The sequence below is a fragment of the Haliotis rufescens genome, unplaced genomic scaffold (assembly GCF_023055435.1).
Source record: "Haliotis rufescens isolate VD_foot unplaced genomic scaffold, xgHalRufe1.0.p SCAF_5, whole genome shotgun sequence".
Taxonomy (NCBI): domain Eukaryota; kingdom Metazoa; phylum Mollusca; class Gastropoda; order Lepetellida; family Haliotidae; genus Haliotis; species Haliotis rufescens.
The window spans coordinates 44497062-44518302 of record NW_025964223.1 but is presented as its reverse complement, the minus strand read 5'-3'; the positions used below and the strand labels follow the sequence as shown (position 1 = coordinate 44518302).

General features: G+C 37.7%; 1 protein-coding gene across 2 annotated transcripts in view; it reads left to right on the top strand.

Moving 5' to 3' along the window:
• The window catches only part of LOC125373361, a 41264-nt gene that overhangs the window by 1679 nt on the left and 18344 nt on the right, over nt 1-21241 (top strand). Inside the window, exon 1 of one of the 2 annotated variants that reach the window (XM_048384384.1) lies at nt 3143-3265. The exons of the other annotated variant lie outside the window; for it this stretch is intronic. Coding sequence (XP_048240341.1) covers nt 3187-3265 — 79 coding nt within the window. The 5' untranslated portion in view covers nt 3143-3186. Of the gene's footprint in view, nt 1-3142; nt 3266-21241 lie in introns of those variants that run through there. 2 annotated transcript variants of the gene reach the window in all.

Below are 21241 nucleotides of genomic sequence, written 5' to 3'. Positions count from 1 at the left end.
TAGTGCTTTAAATTCAGGTTTGGATTGTTTTAATCATGAAACGTGTTCATGATCAAACGGGTCCTATCTCGAAAGTACAATCACATGCGAGTATTAAACATTTGAAATGATATTATAACAAGATATTGTATGATAATATACCCATGCATATACATATACTAACACGCATATATATTGGGGGTGACAATACTTATGAGCATGGGTGTGTACTGTCATAAGAATATAGTACACATATTTCAATGATGTGGGAGTGTAAAAACATATACAATTATGGTCCTTACACAGAAGAACTGTTGTCATGTTACTTCAGTTCATTGGTGAAAATGGCAAACTCAAGAGGACAATCAACCAAACATATAGACTTGACATCATTTGTGATTCCATTTGGTTCTAAATATATGTTAGTTATTAACACAGGGGAAGTCGGAAGCAATATTTAGTTCACATGAGCTCATGCACGCCAACCCTGTGGGGATTCCTAGTCAGAATGGACCTGAGCAACAATTTCAGATGTTCAACATGAAATGTCGTTACAGAATCCACAAGTAGTGGCACTTCAACATCAACAGTAAAAGAAAGCGGACAAAAAAACAGCAGGTATGATATTCTAATGCAGGGTATCTGTAATATTTAACGTCTTTCGGTATGTCTCGACCAGGAATCGAACCACCGGCCTTCCGCTCTCCGAGCAGACGTTTTATCTACTACACCACGGCGGCCATTGTTATTAGGATGATCTATGAACTATGATACCACAGCCTCGGTTGCCCAATCAGCAGGCACTGCAGCACAAACACGAGAAGACAACTATGGTTATAATCTTCTCCAGAAGGAAACAAACACCAAGACAGTCCAGAATGATTACGACACTACCGCTTCTGCAAACAAGGCAGTAGCAAAGTTAGGAAGGATTGAGGAAAAGACTGCTGAAGACGACTATGACCATTTTCCTGTACAAGCTCTGAAACTCCGAGTTCATATACAGGGAAAGTTAGAGGTCGTTCTGATGATTAATATGCATTTCCTGGACCATTGCAGTGAGCATATAAGTATCACCTTTATATTTTCGACATTTCTGGTTATCATCAGGTGAATGATCAAAGTAAAGTAAACTACGGTTATAACGAACTCAAAGGGACCACAGATTTAAGTTCGATACAAATACTTTACAAATACATGTTTACTATCCATATAGAAGTTGAAAATGTCCCATAGTTAGAATTTATTATGAATGTATTAGACAATTGCGGTCTATCATATGTATTTCAAGCCCCATCGGTATGTTCCACGTCATGGCTGGCCTCAGTGGTTGAAATGGTATTAAATTCAGAACTTATAACCCTAGATTACCCGTTGAAACTTGTCGATGGCTGAACATTCCCAGGGAAGACTGCCAGTGACTACTCTGTGATTCACTCGCTGCGGGAGATGAATTTAACTATTTAGTCCGATGTGAAACTTTTCACTAACAGCGATATGAACTCTTAAGTTTCCAAACCTGTCCCAATTTAGGAAACGTATGACCACTAACAGTGTAAGTGATCTAAAAGGCCTATCTAAACTCCTTAACAATGTGTACAATACAGTTGGTAAATTGTATTAGTATCTACGTATCCTATTTTTATTATTCTTGTTAAATGCTGTCGTTTTGTACATAATAAGAATTGTATATGACTGTATCTCATGTACCACCGTTGGTGGTTTTTCTGACACTAAATGAATTTGAGTTTGAGAATCGGTGGTCCGTAGATATTATTCTATGGCTGTAGAAACGCATACTTTTATCATGTATTGATTTGATATATGTTATTTCATATATGTTTACTACCTTATTCATGTATTGAAAATGTTTCCGTAACTTTCATTTTCACGCATTAGCACGATTATCTAGTACTTGTAGATATCTGGCAAGTAATTATGGTCATTTTTGCCACCTCAATAGTTGTAAGTATCTGGTAATAAGTCGTTAATAGTACCGTTCGATAGCTTATGTTCAGCGCTTTATTTTGGAACTTACATCTTCCGTATTGGTTTAGTAGTTAGTTTTCTATTCGGGTTTTTGCTACGTTGAGAAACACCCTTTGTTAGGTCCGCCATGCCAGGCTTTCGCTTTTCCCATCGCTGACGAAACCCTTGTCAAAATCATGTGTCCTTATCAGCAGCGAAATCGGCGAATTACGGGGCAGATTGTTTCTAGTACTGACATACTCTGGTATGCAGCTAGGGTTGTTCATACTCCGTTTTTCTAGTAATCCGTTGATAACCAAATTTCCCGTGATTGTCTAGCTTAGGTCAAGTCCCTTATATTTTTGGGAAGTTTAGAATTTTCTTTCCCCTTCAAATTGGATGATTCTTTAGTCTTTAAGACTAGTTTGATATTCAGGCGTTATTGTCTATCTCATTGTCCAAGAGACTTTTTTTAAGGATATGCCCTCTATTTCCCACCATTTAACCAATGGTTAACTAACTCTCGGGTGTTAATTGGTCGCAGGCGACTTAATTGGCTGTCTTCGCATCTTTCATTATCTTGTCAAAGTGTTGATTTAGCTACTCTCGCGTTATCACTGTTATACAGTTGCTAAGTATATAATCAGCTTGTGTATGTACTCTGATTTTATTAATCAGTGATCATTGTCGGTTGGTACGTCTTTTGGTATGACGCGAACGCTGAACCTTCCGCTCTCCGGGCGGACGATCTACGACTAGACCACGGAGGCGGCCTATAGACGAGGAAGATGCATATTATTCTGTTGTTGTTACATTTTTAAGGAGCTTTGAAATTGCAGGCCTGTATTGCACATAAGGCTACCTTCTACTTCAACGTCGATATTGAGAGAGATGTTTTGTCATATTATTAAAGTACCATACAAATCACGGACTGGGTGACAATGGGTATTTCGAGACAAAATTGCATATACAATCAATGCCATGAGAACGTTGACTGAGAAAACGTATGCGCAGATATGATGCCTTGCATGCTTACATGGGTATATTTTAATGTTGGTTTTACTCAGTATAATACCTTCTGTATTTGACAATAATAGGGTGCCCTTTTCACCTATTTGGTACAGTTTTCGCCAGTCTATTATGTGTTAGCCAAGCCCCGTGCGTATAGATTTACGATGTACAACCACACGGGGTCCTGAAGTTACTTCCTGGTTGATCACCTGAACGTAGAAGACTGACATGCTCGCACTACTAACTAAAATGGACTTGTGGAGTTTAATAGCCAGTTTGTTCTACATTCTGCATACAGTTCATACAGGTAAGCATAACTACACGCTGATACTGGATATAAGCAAGTGAGATTCAGTGTGATCATGAACAGAAAGGACATCGAAAATCGATGCTATTGATGATTACGTGTAGGGCACGTACCCTACTGTTAGCACACTGTGCTAACAGTAGGGTATGTCATATGTACACGTTCCATGGATACATGGTGTCATCACTTTTCAAGTTAATCATTAATTTATAACTTAGCTGCTTGTATGTAGGATTGCGTTTTGACTCCCTTTAAAGTCAAATCTTTTACTGTGATATGATACCTTCGTCATTATCTGAGGACACCTCGCCAAACCCTGCGCACGTTTTCTATGGCCCGGTACACAAGCCGGTAAAGTCACGGGTAGAGTGTCGCGAGATACTCAACAGTAAATGTTATAAATGTTATTTGTGTCTCATCAAGGACAAACAGTGCCTACCCGCCAACAATTGTATGCTAAAGTGATCCGACTGCATTTTCAAAGGATAACTATTTTTGTGCATGATAATACCACGTGTGCAACGTATGAAGTAAACAGAGCTTTGTTGTTACACTGTACTGTCCACCCGCTTCAGTGTGGGTCGTCCCGTCTCATGTGTAATCAACGGGGCGACAGTGTTTGACAAGGATGTATATTACAGCTAACATACAACGGCAAAATATGCTACTTCCTTGCAGACCGTCTAAGACTAAAATGATTGCATTACAAACATGAATCATTGGGGAGCGGTGGGGTAGCCTAGCGTGAAGCCAATTGCCCGGTGTCCCCGCCGTGATATTGCTGGAATATTGCTAAAAGCGACGTAAAATCATACTCACTCACTCATGAATTATTGGCGTTTTATTGTCATTTCGGGTTGCATTCTTCGGGAGGTTTACGCAGGTAAGACTTAATCTTACTAAGTCAGTATGGTCCAGGTTTTTAAATGTATGTGATGCGTTTGAAATCTTATGGACATCACACTGTATAAAAACTTTCCTTAGGAGACATGCTGATGCGTTTTGAGAACACAATTTGTCACCGTCTTTTCTATTTGATAATTAACTCTGTCCATTGGTGTATTATGATGGAAATACGAAGCTTATCCCTTAAGGCCCTGATTTTCTGAAATTGCACAGCTATTTATGATGGTTGTGTCTTTTTAACAATGTCTTTAACCCTCTTTTCTTTACGGTATGTGTGTGTGTTGAAGGGACAGCGTATAAAACAATATCTTACTTGAAATGTCGACATTTATCTAAAAGTTTTAGCTTTTCATATGCTTTATTATTTTGATTATCGTTTGTATATGCCTTATCAAAAAGTACAATTGAAAGATTGTATATTTGAGGTAAAACAAAGTGTACGTTAATGTGATAACCATCATAGATAAACCCTTGATCCAGTTTTCTCAGACTGTATTTGTATGGAGCATATGATATATTTTGTGACAGAGATACCCATAGCCATTAGAAGATAGCAAAACCACCAATTATATATTGACTATATACGACAAATAACACTCATCAGAAGTGTGTTAATATGGGAAAAAATAACCTGGTCTTATCAGATTTGTAAGTCGATCGTTGCTGGAATGAACTGATTTGTCTTGTCAGTTTCGCTGTTTTTTTGGATTTTATATTGCTGGTTGTGGCGTAAAACGTAATTAGTATATCATGTTCTACTTATTCTATTTTACCTATGTGCTATCCGCGACTCACACAGTTGTCCTGACTATATTAACTTGAGACCGCCCCCGTTCTCTAGAGGTAGAGCAACCGCCCGGAGAGCGGAAGGTCCGGGGTTCGATCCCCGGCCGCGTCATACCAAAGACGTTAAAAGATGGTACTTGTTGTTACCCTGTAGGGCGCTCGGCATTAAGGGGCTAAAACAAGGACTGGTCGGCTCGGAGTCAGTATATACTGTGTCTGAGTTGGGTATCCATGTTAAACTGAGGCATGGTATCTCGTGAGCTAGCACTATCAATCGGCATCAGTCCGGACTAGTACAAGCAGCCAAACAAACACACACACGTACATGTACATGCACGTCGCTATATGAGTGCAATAAACCCCATTTCACCTCACCTATTAACTTGAATAATATATACAATAATTATTTCGGGTAGGTGTGTTGTCAACATTTTCGACTCTCATTGCCAGTTATATACATCTGCATAGACCTGTCTTGACACTTTCAATTAGGACTGGAATGACCGAATTTTGTCTTGTCACTTTTTCAATAAATGCTTTTTTAATGAAGGAGGGAAACATATTGCTTTTACTGTCAACGCAAATATTTTCCAATTTTCCAAATGGTCTGTACCTAAAGTTGATATGTAAAGTTGAATGAATGAATGAATGAATGAATGAATGAGCATGTCACAGATTCATAGTAAAACAATTAGGTACATCTTATGAAGTGTCTTATTGAGACACCGAGACACTAACACATGTAAATTTACGGATAAATTATGCATGTTTTGTACACTTACAAGATATTTGTTTGAGCACGTTCCCCAAAATTTTCTAAAATAACATTATTTTGCAGTTTCATTTTAGCATCTTGGTTGTCATGAACAAAGGCTGAATTCGTTGACATTTTAAAAGAAACTGTTTTTCATTTTCAATAAAGTTAATAAAACAGAATTTACAAATCTTTCATTTGGTGGAATACAATATGTGCCTGTTTCTATTTCTAGTTTTAAAGAGCCACACCTTAAAGAAGCTAAAATATAATGGGAGCGCAATAAATAAGGTTCTGTTTTAAAATACGACATAAAATGCTTCTATGTTCTGAATTTGGGCATCGACTGGATTATTTTATACTAAGCTTTCTGGTCTTTTTCCCTGAGACACATGGTGTTTGATTTAAACTCCATCCTGATAGTTCGCTCCACGTTATAAATATCTGTAATACCAAAGTCGGCAAACACTTTTTAAACAATATATCTCCATGATTTACTGCAATGGTTTGACCAAGGCCGTGCTGTCTCTATGTAACCTCAGAACGGGGATCTAGTTAACCCATATATCCTCCAACGACAGCACTATGTAAGTCCTTGAAAGCTCTACAGGCACGACATTGGATGGCGCACGTGTACATTACCTGATAACTGGTGGGACCCCATATTTCTGAACAAAACTTTAGAACTCGTTGTGCAAGACTGTCAAAGAGACTGGTAAAACCATTGCAGTGCATATCTCCACATAAATAATACTTGCAGCAGGAAACCCACTGGTTTTGAGAAGGACTTGATTAAATATTGTACAGCCAGTCATCCATAACCTAAGGTACCTTGCTAACATTCATTGAAATCAACAATGTAGGGACATTAAAAGTCTTTATACTGTGACATATTCATCAGTCCCAAATGAATAACGTTAGTCTTCTTGTAAATTTATTGAAGCTATCCAGTAAGCGCTGCAATCTTGCAGTGTCTGAGGATAACAGCACAAAAGAGGACTGACACATGTGTACATTGCCATTATAAATTTGTATTCCACAATTAGCCTGCTTCAGTTCCGTAGCCAATTCATTATGAAGATAGTGAAAAGAGTAAGACACACCCTTGTATGTGGTTACATTTCACCGGGATTGCCTAAAAGTCGGGCCGGGCCGGGCCAAGACGGGCCAAAGTGTTATTGGCTAATTACTTAATTATCGGCGATCATATCTACATATTATTGATGCAACATACACACATGACACTACTGAACAATCACCAATCCAAAACGTGCAGCATAATTAAGTAATTCGGATTAAATCACTTAAAAACTAGAAAGTGGAGCTGTGTGTTAGCGTCGCTGATCTAGGTAACATGTAAAAGAGCAATCGTTAAACGAAACAGGATTTGACACGTATCAAATACTTCTAGCTATCGTCATACGAATTTCCATCTGTCGGCATAGCGTTTATATTATAGGAACGTACTATATCTAAGTAAATACCACTTTATAACGTCACTGTTCATCGTATTTAAAGCAGACACGTTGGTTAAAGTAGACCTCTTCTCCCTCTACTCTCGACAGTCACACAGTTCGCTCCGACTTGGCCCGGGCTGTCAAAATCAACTTTAAACAGACAGATTTATCTTCAAATGTGATTACCTCTATAGATTAGTGTTATATCTACATATACACCACTTTATAATGTTACAGATCGCAGTATTTATAGACAACAAGGGGCTCAAAGTGAAGCCCTTTTCCCTCTACATTCTCAACATAGTCTCTATCAGAAGTGTTTGGCTTGTGTTGGGTCCGACTTGGCCCGGGCGGTCAAAATCAACTTTAAACACACAGATGTATCTACAAATGTGATTAAATCTATAGATTAGTATTATATCTACCTATACACCAATTTATAATGTCCAGGTGTATCGCATTTAAAGAAATCTGCGCCCTTAAAGTGAAGCATTTTTACTTTATTTTCTTTAAAAAATCCAAGTCAGAAATGTTCGGTCCGACCTGGCCCGGGCTGTTAAAATCAACTTAAACCTCACAGATGTATCATCAAATGGATTCACATCTATAGATTAGTATTATATCTACCTATACACCACTTTATAATGTCACAGATTGCAGTATTTATAGACAACAAGGGGCTCGAAAGTGAAGCCCTTTTCCCTCTACATTCTCAACATAGTCTCTATCAGAAGTGTTTGGCTTGTGTTGGGTCCGACTTGGCCCGGGCGGTCAAAATCAACTTTAAACACACATATGTAACTTCAAATGTGATTAAATCTATAGATTAGTGTTATATCTACCTATACACCAATTTATAATGTCCAGGTGTATCGCATTTAAAGAAATCTGCGCCCTTAAAGTGAAGCATTTTTACTGTATTTTCTTTAAAAAAAAACAAGTCAGAAATGTTCGGTCCGACCTGGCCCGGGCTGTTAAAATCAACTTAAACCTCACAGATGTATCTTCAAATGTGATTAAATCTATAGATTAGTATTATATCTACTTATACACCTATTTATAATGTCACAGATTGCAGTATTTATAGACAACAAGGGGCTCGAAAGTGAAGCCCTTTTCCCCTCTACATTCTCAACATAGTCTCTATCAGAAGTGTTTGGCTTGTGTTGGGTCCGACTTGGCCCGGGCGGTCAAAATCAACTTTAAACACACAGATGTATCTTCAAATGTGACTAAATCTATAGATTAGTGTTATATCTACCTATACACCAATTTATAATGTCACAGATCGCAGTATTTATAGAAGACATGGGGCTTAAAGTGAAGCCCTTTTCCCCTCTACATTCTCAACATAGTCTCTATCAGAAGTGTTTGGCTTGTGTTGGGTCCGACTTGGCCCGGGCGGTCAAAATCAACTTTAAACACACAGATGTATCTTCAAATGTGACTTAATCTATAGATTAGTGTTATATCTACCTATACACCAATTTATAATGTCCAGGTGTATCGCATTTAAAGAAATCTGCGCCCTTATAGTGAAGCATTTTTACTTTATTTTCTTTAAAAAATCCAAGTCAGAAATGTTCGGTCCGACCTGGCCCGGGCTGTTAAAATCAACTTAAACCTCACAGATGTATCATTAAATGGATTCACATCTATAGATTAGTATTATATCTACCTATACACCACTTTATAATGTCACAGATTGCAGTATTTATAGACAACAAGGGGCTCGAAAGTGAAGCCCTTTTCCCTCTACATTCTCAACATAGTCTCTATCAGAAGTGTTTGGCTTGTGTTGGGTCCGACTTGGCCCGGGCGGTCAAAATCAACTTTAAACAAACAGATGTATCTTCAAATGTGACTAAATCTATAGATTAGTGTTATATCTACCTATACACCAATTTATAATGTCCAGGTGTGTCGCATTTAAAGAAATCTGCGCCCTTAAAGTGAAGCATTTTTACTTTATTTTCTTTAAAAAATCCAAGTCAGAAATGTTCGGTCCGACCTGGCCCGGGCTGTTAAAATCAACTTAAACCTCACAGATGTATCATCAAATGGATTCACATCTATAGATTAGTATTATATCTACCTATACATCACTTTATAATGTCACAGATTGCAGTATTTATAGACAACAAGGGGCTCGAAAGTGAAGCCCTTTTCCCTCTACATTCTCAACATAGTCTCTATCAGAAGTGTTTGGCTTGTGTTGGGTCCGACTTGGCCCGGGCGGTCAAAATCAACTTTAAACACACAGATGTATCTACAAATGTGATTAAATCTATAGATTAGTGTTATATCTACCTATACACCAATTTATAATGTCCAGGTGTATCGCATTTAAAGAAATCTGCGCCCTTAAAGTGAAGCATTTTTACTGTATTTTCTTTAAAAAATCCAAGTCAGAAATGTTCGGTCCGACCTGGCCCGGGCTGTTAAAATCAACTTAAACCTCACAGATGTATCATCAAATGGATTCACATCTATAGATTAGTATTATATCTACCTATACACCACTTTATAATGTCACAGATTGCAGTATTTATAGACAACAAGGGGCTCAAAGTTAAGCCCTTTTCCCTCTACATTCTCAACATAGTCTCTATCAGAAGTGTTTGGCTTGTGTTGGGTCCGACTTGGCCCGGGCGGTCAAAATCAACTTTAAACACACAGATGTATCTTCAAATGTGACTAAATCTATAGATTAGTGTTATATCTACCTATACACCAATTTATAATGTCACAGATCGCAGTATTTATAGAAAACATGGGGCTTAAAGTGAAGCCCTTTTCCCCTCTACATTCTCAACATAGTCTCTATCAGAAGTGTTTGGCTTGTATTGGGTCCGACTTGGCCCGGGCGGTCAAAATCAACTTTAAACACACAGATGTATCTTCAAATGTGACTTAATCTATAGATTAGTGTTATATCTACCTATACACCAATTTATAATGTCCAGGTGTATCGCATTAAAAGAAATCTGCGCCGTTAAAGTGAAGCATTTTTACTGTATTTTCTTTAAAAAATCCAAGTCAGAAATGTTCGGTCCGACCTGGCCCGGGCTGTTAAAATCAACTTTAAACACACAGATGTATCTTCAAATGTGACTAAATCTATAGATTATTGTTATATCTACCTATACAACAATTTATAATGTCCAGGTGTATCGCATTTAAAGAAATCTGCGCCCTTAAAGTGAAGCATTTTTACTGTATTTTCTTTAAAAAATCCAAGTCAGAAATGTTCGGTCCGACCTGGCACGGGCTGTTAAAATCAACTTAAACCTCACAGACGTATCATCAAATGGATTCACATCTATAGATTAGTATTATATCTACCTATACATCACTTTATAATGTCACAGATTGCAGTATTTATAGACAACAAGGGGCTCAAAGTTAAGCCCTTTTCCCTCTACATTCTCAACATAGTCTCTATCAGAAGTGTTTGGCTTGTGTTGGGTCCGACTTGGCCCGGGCGGTCAAAATCAACTTTAAACACACAGATGTAACTTCAAATGTGATTAAATCTATAGATTAGTGTTATATCTACCTATACACCAATTTATAATGTCACAGATCGCAGTATTTATAGAAAACATGGGGCTTAAAGTGAAGCCCTTTTCCCTCTACATTCTCAACATAGTCTCTATCAGAAGTGTTTGGCTTGTATTGGGTCCGACTTGGCCCGGGCGGTCAAAATCAACTTTAAACACACAGATGTATCTTCAAATGTGACTTAATCTATAGATTAGTATTATATCTACCTATACACCAATTTATAATGTCCAGGTGTATCGCATTAAAAGAAATCTGCGCCGTTAAAGTGAAGCATTTTTACTGTATTTTCTTTAAAAAATCCAAGTCAGAAATGTTCGGTCCGACCTGGCCCGGGCTGTTAAAATCAACTTTAAACACACAGATGTATCTACAAATGTGACTAAATCTATAGATTATTGTTATATCTACCTATACAACAATTTATAATGTCCAGGTGTATCGCATTTAAAGAAATCTGCGCCCTTAAAGTGAAGCATTTTTACTGTATTTTCTTTAAAAAATCCAAGTCAGAAATGTTCGGTCCGACCTGGCACGGGCTGTTAAAATCAACTTAAACCTCACAGACGTATCATCAAATGGATTCACATCTATAGATTAGTATTATATCTACCTATACATCACTTTATAATGTCACAGATTGCAGTATTTATAGACAACAAGGGGCTCAAAGTTAAGCCCTTTTCCCTCTACATTCTCAACATAGTCTCTATCAGAAGTGTTTGGCTTGTGTTGGGTCCGACTTGGCCCGGGCGGTCAAAATCAACTTTAAACACACAGATGTAACTTCAAATGTGATTAAATCTATAGATTAGTGTTATATCTACCTATACACCAATTTATAATGTCACAGATTGCAGTATTTATAGACAACAAGGGGCTCAAAGTTAAGCCCTTTTCCCTCTACATTCTCAACATAGTCTCTATCAGAAGTGTTTGGCTTGTGTTGGGTCCGACTTGGCCCGGGCGGTCAAAATCAAATTTAAACACACAGATGTAACTTCAAATGTGATTAAATCTATAGATTAGTGTTATATCTACCTATACACCAATTTATAATGTCACAGATCGCAGTATTTATAGAAAACATGGGGCTTAAAGTGAAGCCCTTTTCCCCTCTACATTCTCAACATAGTCTCTATCAGAAGTGTTTGGCTTGTATTGGGTCCGACTTGGCCCGGGCGGTCAAAATCAACTTTAAACACACAGATGTATCTTCAAATGTGACTTAATCTATAGATTAGTATTATATCTACCTATACACCAATTTATAATGTCCAGGTGTATCGCATTAAAAGAAATCTGCGCCGTTAAAGTGAAGCATTTTTACTGTATTTTCTTTAAAAAATCCAAGTCAGAAATGTTCGGTCCGACCTGGCCCGGGCTGTTAAAATCAACTTTAAACACACAGATGTATCTTCAAATGTGACTAAATCTATAGATTAGTGTTATATCTACCTATACAACAATTTATAATGTCCAGGTGTATCGCATTTACAGAAATCTGCGCCCTTAAAGTGAAGCATTTTTACTGTATTTTCTTTAAAAAATCCAAGTCAGAAATGTTCGGTCCGACCTGGCACGGGCTGTTAAAATCAACTTAAACCTCACAGACGTATCATCAAATGGATTCACATCTATAGATTAGTATTATATCTACCTATACATCACTTTATAATGTCACAGATTGCAGTATTTATAGACAACAAGGGGCTCAAGGTTAAGCCCTTTTCCCTCTACATTCTCAACATAGTCTCTATCAGAAGTGTTTGGCTTGTGTTGGGTCCGACTTGGCCCGGGCGGTCAAAATCAACTTTAAACACACAGATGTAACTTCAAATGTGATTAAATCTATAGATTAGTGTTATATCTACCTATACACCAATTTATAATGTCACAGATTGCAGTATTTATAGACAACAAGGGGCTCAAAGTTAAGCCCTTTTCCCTCTACATTCTCAACATAGTCTCTATCAGAAGTGTTTGGCTTGTGTTGGGTCCGACTTGGCCCGGGCGGTCAAAATCAACTTGAAACACACAGATGTAACTTCAAATGTGATTAAATCTATAGATTAGTGTTATATCTACCTATACACCAATTTATAATGTCACAGATTGCAGTATTTATAGACAACAAGGGGCTCAAAGTTAAGCCCTTTTCCCTCTACATTCTCAACATAGTCTCTATCAGAAGTGTTTGGCTTGTATTGGGTCCGACTTGGCCCGGGCGGTCAAAATCATCTTTAAACACACAGATGTATCTTCAAACGTGACTTAATCTATAGATTAGTGTTATATCTACCTATACACCAATTTATAATGTCCAGGTGTATCGCATTAAAAGAAATCTGCGCCGTTAAAGTGAAGCATTTTTACTGTATTTTCTTTAAAAAATCCAAGTCAGAAATGTTCGGTCCGACCTGGCCCGGGCTGTTAAAATCAACTTTAAACACACAGATGTATCTTCAAATGTGATTAAATCTATAGATTAGTGTTATATCTACCTATACAACAATTTATAATGTCCAGGTGTATCGCATTTAAAGAAATCTGCGCCCTTAAAGTGAAGCATTTTTACTGTATTTTCTTAAAAAAATCCAAGTCAGAAATGTTCGGTCCGACCTGGCCCGGGCTGTTAAAATCAACTTAAACCTCACAGATGTATCAAATGTATTAACATGTATACAAAGTGAAGCATTGTTTCGCCTGAGTCAAAATTCACCATAACCTTATAGATTTAAACGTTGTATATGTCATTTTAACTGTAACCTTTTGATTGAAATCCTATTCTTTTGAAAAGGAAAATAACTTACACGTTTAGAGGCCTCCCAATCGTAAATCCTTGGTAGAAAACGATTGACAAGGTAGACGTTACCCATAAAGTTGTGTCTACCTTGTCATCCGTGAACTTCAACAAAGAGAAACAAATGTTTCAACTGTTAGATGCATGGACGTAACACATCCTTCGATCATTGTAGTGGTCAGTTTACTGACCCGGTGTGTTGACATTTGTCATCAGCAGGTTGTCAGTTACTGACCATACCAAACCACACCACGTGTTTGTGTCTACGTAAACATACCAATTGTGTTTTTTAGATCACAGACCCCTACGTATGAAATGAGTCCTTTATAATTGAAAGAAACGCCGGAAAGGATTATTCCAAATAATTAGAAACTGGCAGGCTGCGTAGACGGGGCGTAGTTGTTGGCATCTAATTGTGTCACTATTAGTACGATGCATGTACTACATGCCATTCCACTTCCCGTTATTAGTTATACAATATTTATAATTCCAAAATAAGTGAGTAAATGCTTTTGACTTCCCCATTCTCGAGATTAATCTAAGCTTGTATACCTTGTTTGATCTCATTGTAGAGTAAGTTTTGCAGCTATGTTGCTGAATAAATTGTAACTTAAGCTGTTTATTCCAACAACAGATAACGCGTGTTGAAGTCTTGGCATGTTTATATGGTGTCATAAGCTATGATCTTTAGTCAAACGTGTTTTGAATTTATAAGAAATGTAAAAAAACACTATCTCAAGACTCACACATGTTCCTTTTTTATGCTGATTCAGAAAACGCAACATTCATATTCATATTTATTGTAATGTGAATTTTAAACATGTGTTTTAACTTTCTCAATTATGTTTTGCCATTTTACGCAATATTTGTTCTTACATCAGGTGTAGACACTTACGGTTTCTTTCCCGAACGCAAACTAAACTGTAATTAGAAATATACCGATGCGGGTTGAGAATGCATTTACAAAACTGATTCACATGTACTCATAAAACATACGCATAATATTTCCAATTGAGAATTATTCATAACGTACTACTGGTTAACACATGTGAACACATCTCAATGTTGAAGATTATCGTGAACTGTTAGTATTTGTACTTACATCTGAGGTACCACTTAGGGACCAGGTTTTCGTACCTATATGCACATGTACATCTTTTTTTGCAAGAAAAACACTTCCTGCACCCGAACTTGAGTTGATAACATTAATGTTTGGTTTCACAGTTCAAGCATCGTCTCACAATGCGCTAATTTGATTATTCGATTATACTGGAGAAACGTTTTTGCCTTACTTCAAGTCTTGTGTCTCATCGATCCTTCTCATTGCGTCCGTATATGCACGTTAAGTGTGGAATTAATCCAAATTACACCTGTACCCAGCTTGCTTAATTGCCCCTTGCTTAATTGCAATCAAGTAGGTGTTGCGTAATCAATCAACCATTTGCCCTTAATTAGCTGTCTTGAGCTGTAGTTAATAGCAGACCGTTTCATTGATAACTTATGCATTTGGTGAGGCTAATTAACAAAACCCATTTATTTTCTTTTGAACTTACGTTAACATGTTTGTCCTAAAATGCTTCCAGAATACTTTTGTAAGCTATGATAGTGTCGTGTCCCTCGCAAGTACGAAATAAAGTTATAACATATCACCATATTGGTATGAAAGATACTATTCCATAAAACATACTATCACTGGCCACTGACAAACATTAGCAGTATTAGAATAAGTCAGTGAGTGAGTGAGTACGGTTTTACGCCGCTTTCAGCAATATTCCAGCAATATCACGGCGGGGGACACCAGAAATGGGCTTCACACATTGTACCCATGTTGGGAATCGAACCCGGGTCTTCGGCGTGACGAGCGAACGCTTTAACCACTAGGCGACCCGACCGCCCTCTTAGAATAAGAAACATAATTAAATACAGTATGACGTATAAGCATACAGAAAACTAAGAGAGCCCAAATTACTTCAGTTTCTGTACTGTACTTGGGTTTACCTCGATACACCTGGACATTATAAATTGGTGTATAGGTAGATATAACACTAATCTATAGATTAAGTCACATTTGAAGATACATCTGTGTGTTTAAAGTTGATTTTGACCGCCCGGGCCAAGTCGGACCCAACACAAGCCAAACACTTCTGATAGAGACTATGTTGAGAATGTAGAGGGGAAAAGGGCTTCACTTTAAGCCCCATGTCTTCTATAAATACTGCGATCTGTGACATTATAAATTGGTGTATAGGTAGATATAACACTAATCTATAGATTTAATCACATTTGAAGATACATCTGTGTGTTTAAAGTTGATTTTGACCGCCCGGGCCAAGTCGGACCCAACACAAGCCAAACACTTCTGATAGAGACTATGTTGAGAATGTAGAGGGGAAAAGGGCTTCACTTTAAGCCCCATGTCTTCTATAAATACTGCGATCTGTGACATTATAAATTGGTGTATAGATAGATATAACACTAATCTATAGATTTAATCACATTTGAAGATACATCTGTGTGTTTAAAGTTGATTTTGACCGCCCGGGCCAAGTCGGACCCAACACAAGCCAAACACTTCTGATAGAGACTATGTTGAGAATGTAGAGGGAAAAGGGCTTCACTTTCGAGCCCCTTGTTGTCTATAAATACTGCAATCTGTGACATTATAAAGTGGTGTATAAGTAGATATAATACTAATCTATAGATTTAATCACATTTGAAGATACATCTGTGAGGTTTAAGTTGATTTTAACAGCCCGGGCCAGGTCGGACCGAACATTTCTGACTTGGATTTTTTAAAGAAAATACAGTAAAAATGCTTCACTATAAGGGCGCAGATTTCTTTAAATGCGATACACCTGGACATTATAAATTGGTGTATAGGTAGATATAACACTAATCTATAGATTAAGTCACATTTGAAGATACATCTGTGTGTTTAAAGTTGATTTTGACCGCCCGGGCCAAGTCGGACCCAACACAAGCCAAACACTTCTGATAGAGACTATGTCGAGAATGTAGAGGGAAAAGGGCTTCACTTTAAGCCCCATGTCTTCTATAAATACTGCGATCTGTGACATTATAAATTGGTGTATAGGTAGATATAACACTAATCTATAGATTTAATCACATTTGAAGATACATCTGTGTGTTTAAAGTTGATTTTGACCGCCCGGGCCAAGTCGGACCCAACACAAGCCAAACACTTCTGATAGAGACTATGTTGAGAATGTAGAGGGAAAAGGGCTTCACTTTCGAGCCCCTTGTTGTCTATAAATACTGCAATCTGTGACATTATAAAGTGGTGTATAGGTAGATATAATACTAATCTATAGATGTGAATCCATTTGATGATACATCTGTGAGGTTTAAGTTGATTTTAACAGCCCGGGCCAGGTCGGACCGAACATTTCTGACTTGGATTTTTTAAAGAAAATAAAGTAAAAATGCTTCACTTTAAGGGCGCAGATTTCTTTAAATGCGACACACCTGGACATTATAAATTGGTGTATAGGTAGATATAACACTAATCTATAGATTTAATCACATTTGAAGATACATCTGTGTGTTTAAAGTTGATTTTGACCGCCCGGGCCAAGTCGGACCCAACACAAGCCAAACACTTCTGATAGAGACTATGTTGAGAATGTAGAGGGAAAAGGGCTTCACTTTCGAGCCCCTTGTTGTCTATAAATACTGCAATCTGTGACATTATAAAGTGGTGTATAAGTAGATAAAACTAATCTATAGATGTGAATCCATTTGATGATACATCTGTGAGGTTTAAGTTGATTTTAACAGCCCGGGCCAGGTCGGACCGAACATTTCTGACTTGGATTTTTTAAAGAAAATAAAGTAAAAATGCTTCACTTTAAGGGCGCAGATTTCTTTAAATGCGATACACCTGGACATTATAAATTGGTGTATAGGTAGATATAACACTAATCTATAGATTTAATCACATTTGAAGTTACATCTGTGTGTTTAAAGTTGATTTTGACCGCCCGGGCCAAGTCGGACCCAACACAAGCCAAACACTTCTGATAGAGACTATGTTGAGAATGTAGAGGGGAAAAGGGCTTCACTTTAAGCCCCATGTCTTCTATAAATACTGCGATCTGTGACATTATAAATTGGTGTATAGGTAGATATAACACTAATCTATAGATTTAATCACATTTGAAGTTACATCTGTGTGTTTAAAGTTGATTTTGACCGCCCGGGCCAAGTCGGACCCAACACAAGCCAAACACTTCTGATAGAGACTATGTTGAGAATGTAGAGGGAAAAGGGCTTCACTTTCGAGCCCCTTGTTGTCTATAAATACTGCAATCTGTGACATTATAAAGTGGTGTATAAGTAGATATAATACTAATCTATAGATTTAATCACATTTGAAGATACATCTGTGAGGTTTAAGTTGATTTTAACAGCCCGGGCCAGGTCGGACCGAACATTTCTGACTTGGATTTTTTAAAGAAAATAAAGTAAAAATGCTTCACTTTAAGGGCGCAGATTTCTTTAAATGCGATACACCTGGACATTATAAATTGGTGTATAGGTAGATATAACACTAATCTATAGATTTAATCACATTTGAAGTTACATCTGTGTGTTTAAAGTTGATTTTGACCGCCCGGGCCAAGTCGGACCCAACACAAGCCAAACACTTCTGATAGAGACTATGTTGAGAATGTAGAGGGAAAAGGGCTTCACTTTCGAGCCCCTTGTTGTCTATAAAGACTGCAATCTGTGACATTATAAAGTGGTGTATAGGTAGATATAATACTAATCTATAGATGTGAATCCATTTGATGATACATCTGTGAGGTTTAAGTTGATTTTAACAGCCCGGGCCAGGTCGGACCGAACATTTCTGACTTGGATTTTTTAAAGAAAATACAGTAAAAATGCTTCACTTTAAGGGCGCAGATTTCTTTAAATGCGACACACCTGGACATTATAAATTGGTGTATAGGTAGATATAACACTAATCTATAGATTTAATCACATTTGAAGATACATCTGTGTGTTTAAAGTTGATTTTGACCGCCCGGGCCAAGTCGGACCCAACACAAGCCAAACACTTCTGATAGAGACTATGTTGAGAATGTAGAGGGAAAAGGGCTTCACTTTGAGTTCTGTGTTTTCTTTAACTACTGAAATATGAGACAATAAAGTGGTAAATAATTGGATATAATACTAGTCTTTAGATATAAATAATGTTAGGAACTTTAGAAGTGCTTGGACAGTTATTAACACGTGTCGTGTCAGTCTTTTGACATTCGAGAATATCCATTTCCAGAAAACATCCTGTGTTGGTTTAACACGAATTAGTAAAGGTTAATTACCTAAACACGTTAATTAATGAAAGAAGAGTAGTCAAAACACTGTCGTTTCCTGCCCAGGACATCACACCCCTACACGCTAAGGTCGGTGAGAAGCATTCTAATCAAAGAATACACAGTCAAGACGCTGACTTTTCTACGAGACTCACGGTATGTAGTCATAATCATCAGTTAATTACATTGTTGAAGGTGCATTTTTATTCAAACTCAATTAAATGAGCAAAACTATACGTTTGTGGACATTTGAGATCTGCCTAGATATGCGCGTTTCGTTTTATTATTCTGCAATCCATTTTTAGTATTACCCGCTGGCCCGGCCCGGCCCGACTTTTCTTGGCCCGACTTTTAGGCAATCCCCATTTCACCGAACAAGACACATTTACATGTGAGATCTCATAGTTTCCAATCTATAGCTACTAGTCTAGTAGTTCCTTTTATACAATAAGCCTAAACAATAGAATTCACGAAGACAGACGACTTTCGGATATCAACCACACTAGCAAGTTTTCTAAGCTTTATTTCTGTTCTGGTGCTGCACATGTGGTCGAGGAATGATCTTCCTTTCCTGAATCAGAGGGGATCTTTGAAGTTACTGTTTCCACATGGTTTAGCTATGGGCTTAATTGTCCTGCAGTTCCATGTGCTCAATACTTGGCCAGTTTGAACAATTGCCTCATATTTGAGGATATATCGTGAAATAAGTTGATATTAACATCTGGCGCCTTGTAGATAGTCTCAGGTTTCTCTTATTTATATTTCTCGATCACTATTCATAGTTTATTTAAATGAAGACACGTCGATGTCCGATCGTATGTTTTGAGTGACAGTCTGTAGTCTTCGCGAAGCTTCTCCGAAGTACTAAAATCGTCATTTTCTGGTAGAGAACGGTGTATGTACGATTCTGCATGCACATTGGACTATACAACCGTGTTTAAGTACCATTGAGAAAAACATTTTCCGTTTGGATGTGCATGTACATGTAAGTGTGTACCTGTTGTTAAGGTGATATAGGAGTTTTCATGTCCCTTACTTCCTTGTAGGCGACCTGAACATGGTGGATTAAATGTCAACGCAATGACTATGTGTATGAGCTGTTGGAAATATATTAGTAAACAATATTATGCGTCACCTTCCAATCTGTCAATACAGGTAAGGCTGTATGGATGTGTTAGTAGACGACAAAGGGATGCTGAATATATAGTGCCTGCACTACTGTGACAAAGCTCCGTTATCAAAAAGGTTGATAAAGCCAATGTTTAGCCGAATTATAGGGCACGGTCAGTCGTCGAATGCGCCACGATTCTATTTGTATGTTACTCAACCGGATGATCGAGATTTCGCTCATCGTGGTTTGGAATCCCCAATTCTCCCTTATTATAATAGCTGTTCTCACAGCATTATGTATACGTGCTGGTGGGTTTCTCAGAGGTCGTTAACGTCTTTTATATTACTTGTTGTATTTCTCTGTAAAGCTGACAATTTGTGGTAAAACATAAATATTCCCTCGGAGAATTATTAGGTGTCCCTTCATATTCATCATTCATTAATAGTCTGGGTCTGTGGGTACGATTGAGCTAAACGCCCAGAATGTTAAGGTTCAGGTGTTTTGTCTTGACCCTGTTCAGATAAAGGATAATACCACTATCTAAAGTTTTGTGCAAGTTAACATTAAAACCACAGAACGTGAGATCAGGGGCATGTCTATGCCATGTCTGACAATCATATGAATATGCATATGGATAGTTGAAAGGGTGAGATGTTTTTCATGCGGCTTTGAACATTACATTAGTATTTTAGTTATGTGTCGGCTTGCGAGTTTAACATGGAACGAAGCCCAAAGTGATGTAAGCCTTAGATGTCTACTTCTTTGGGGAAACCCACGAACACATGTATTCTGCTTACAATCAAAGGGTTATTGTCATGGGGTATTTTGAAATCGAACCCAAGGTCCTAATGGACGCCACTCTGCAAACCGAAGTGCGTTGTTCCCTACTTCTAGGCTACTTTCTAAAAGAGTCATTGCTATGCACACCCAGTTTGAGGTGGGCAGGAATATACAACAAACGCGCGGTACTTCCAGTGTGACTTTCCGTCGCCTATTACAACTTCCTACCTTAGAAGAGAGTGAGTGAAATACTCCCACTGCGACAACGAATGACTGGAGTAATATCGCCTATGTGTTCTACATGGCTCAGGCGACTCATGCAGGTGAAGTTTTAATGGATTCTAAATTACAGAAAGCTAGTGGATATGTGTTGCTTCAATACGATAATAAGTGAGGTGGTAAGAGACCAGCTGGCTATTGTGTTGATTTCATACTTGGGGGTGTTTGAAAATGTAGTTATGTACATGATGTCTTAA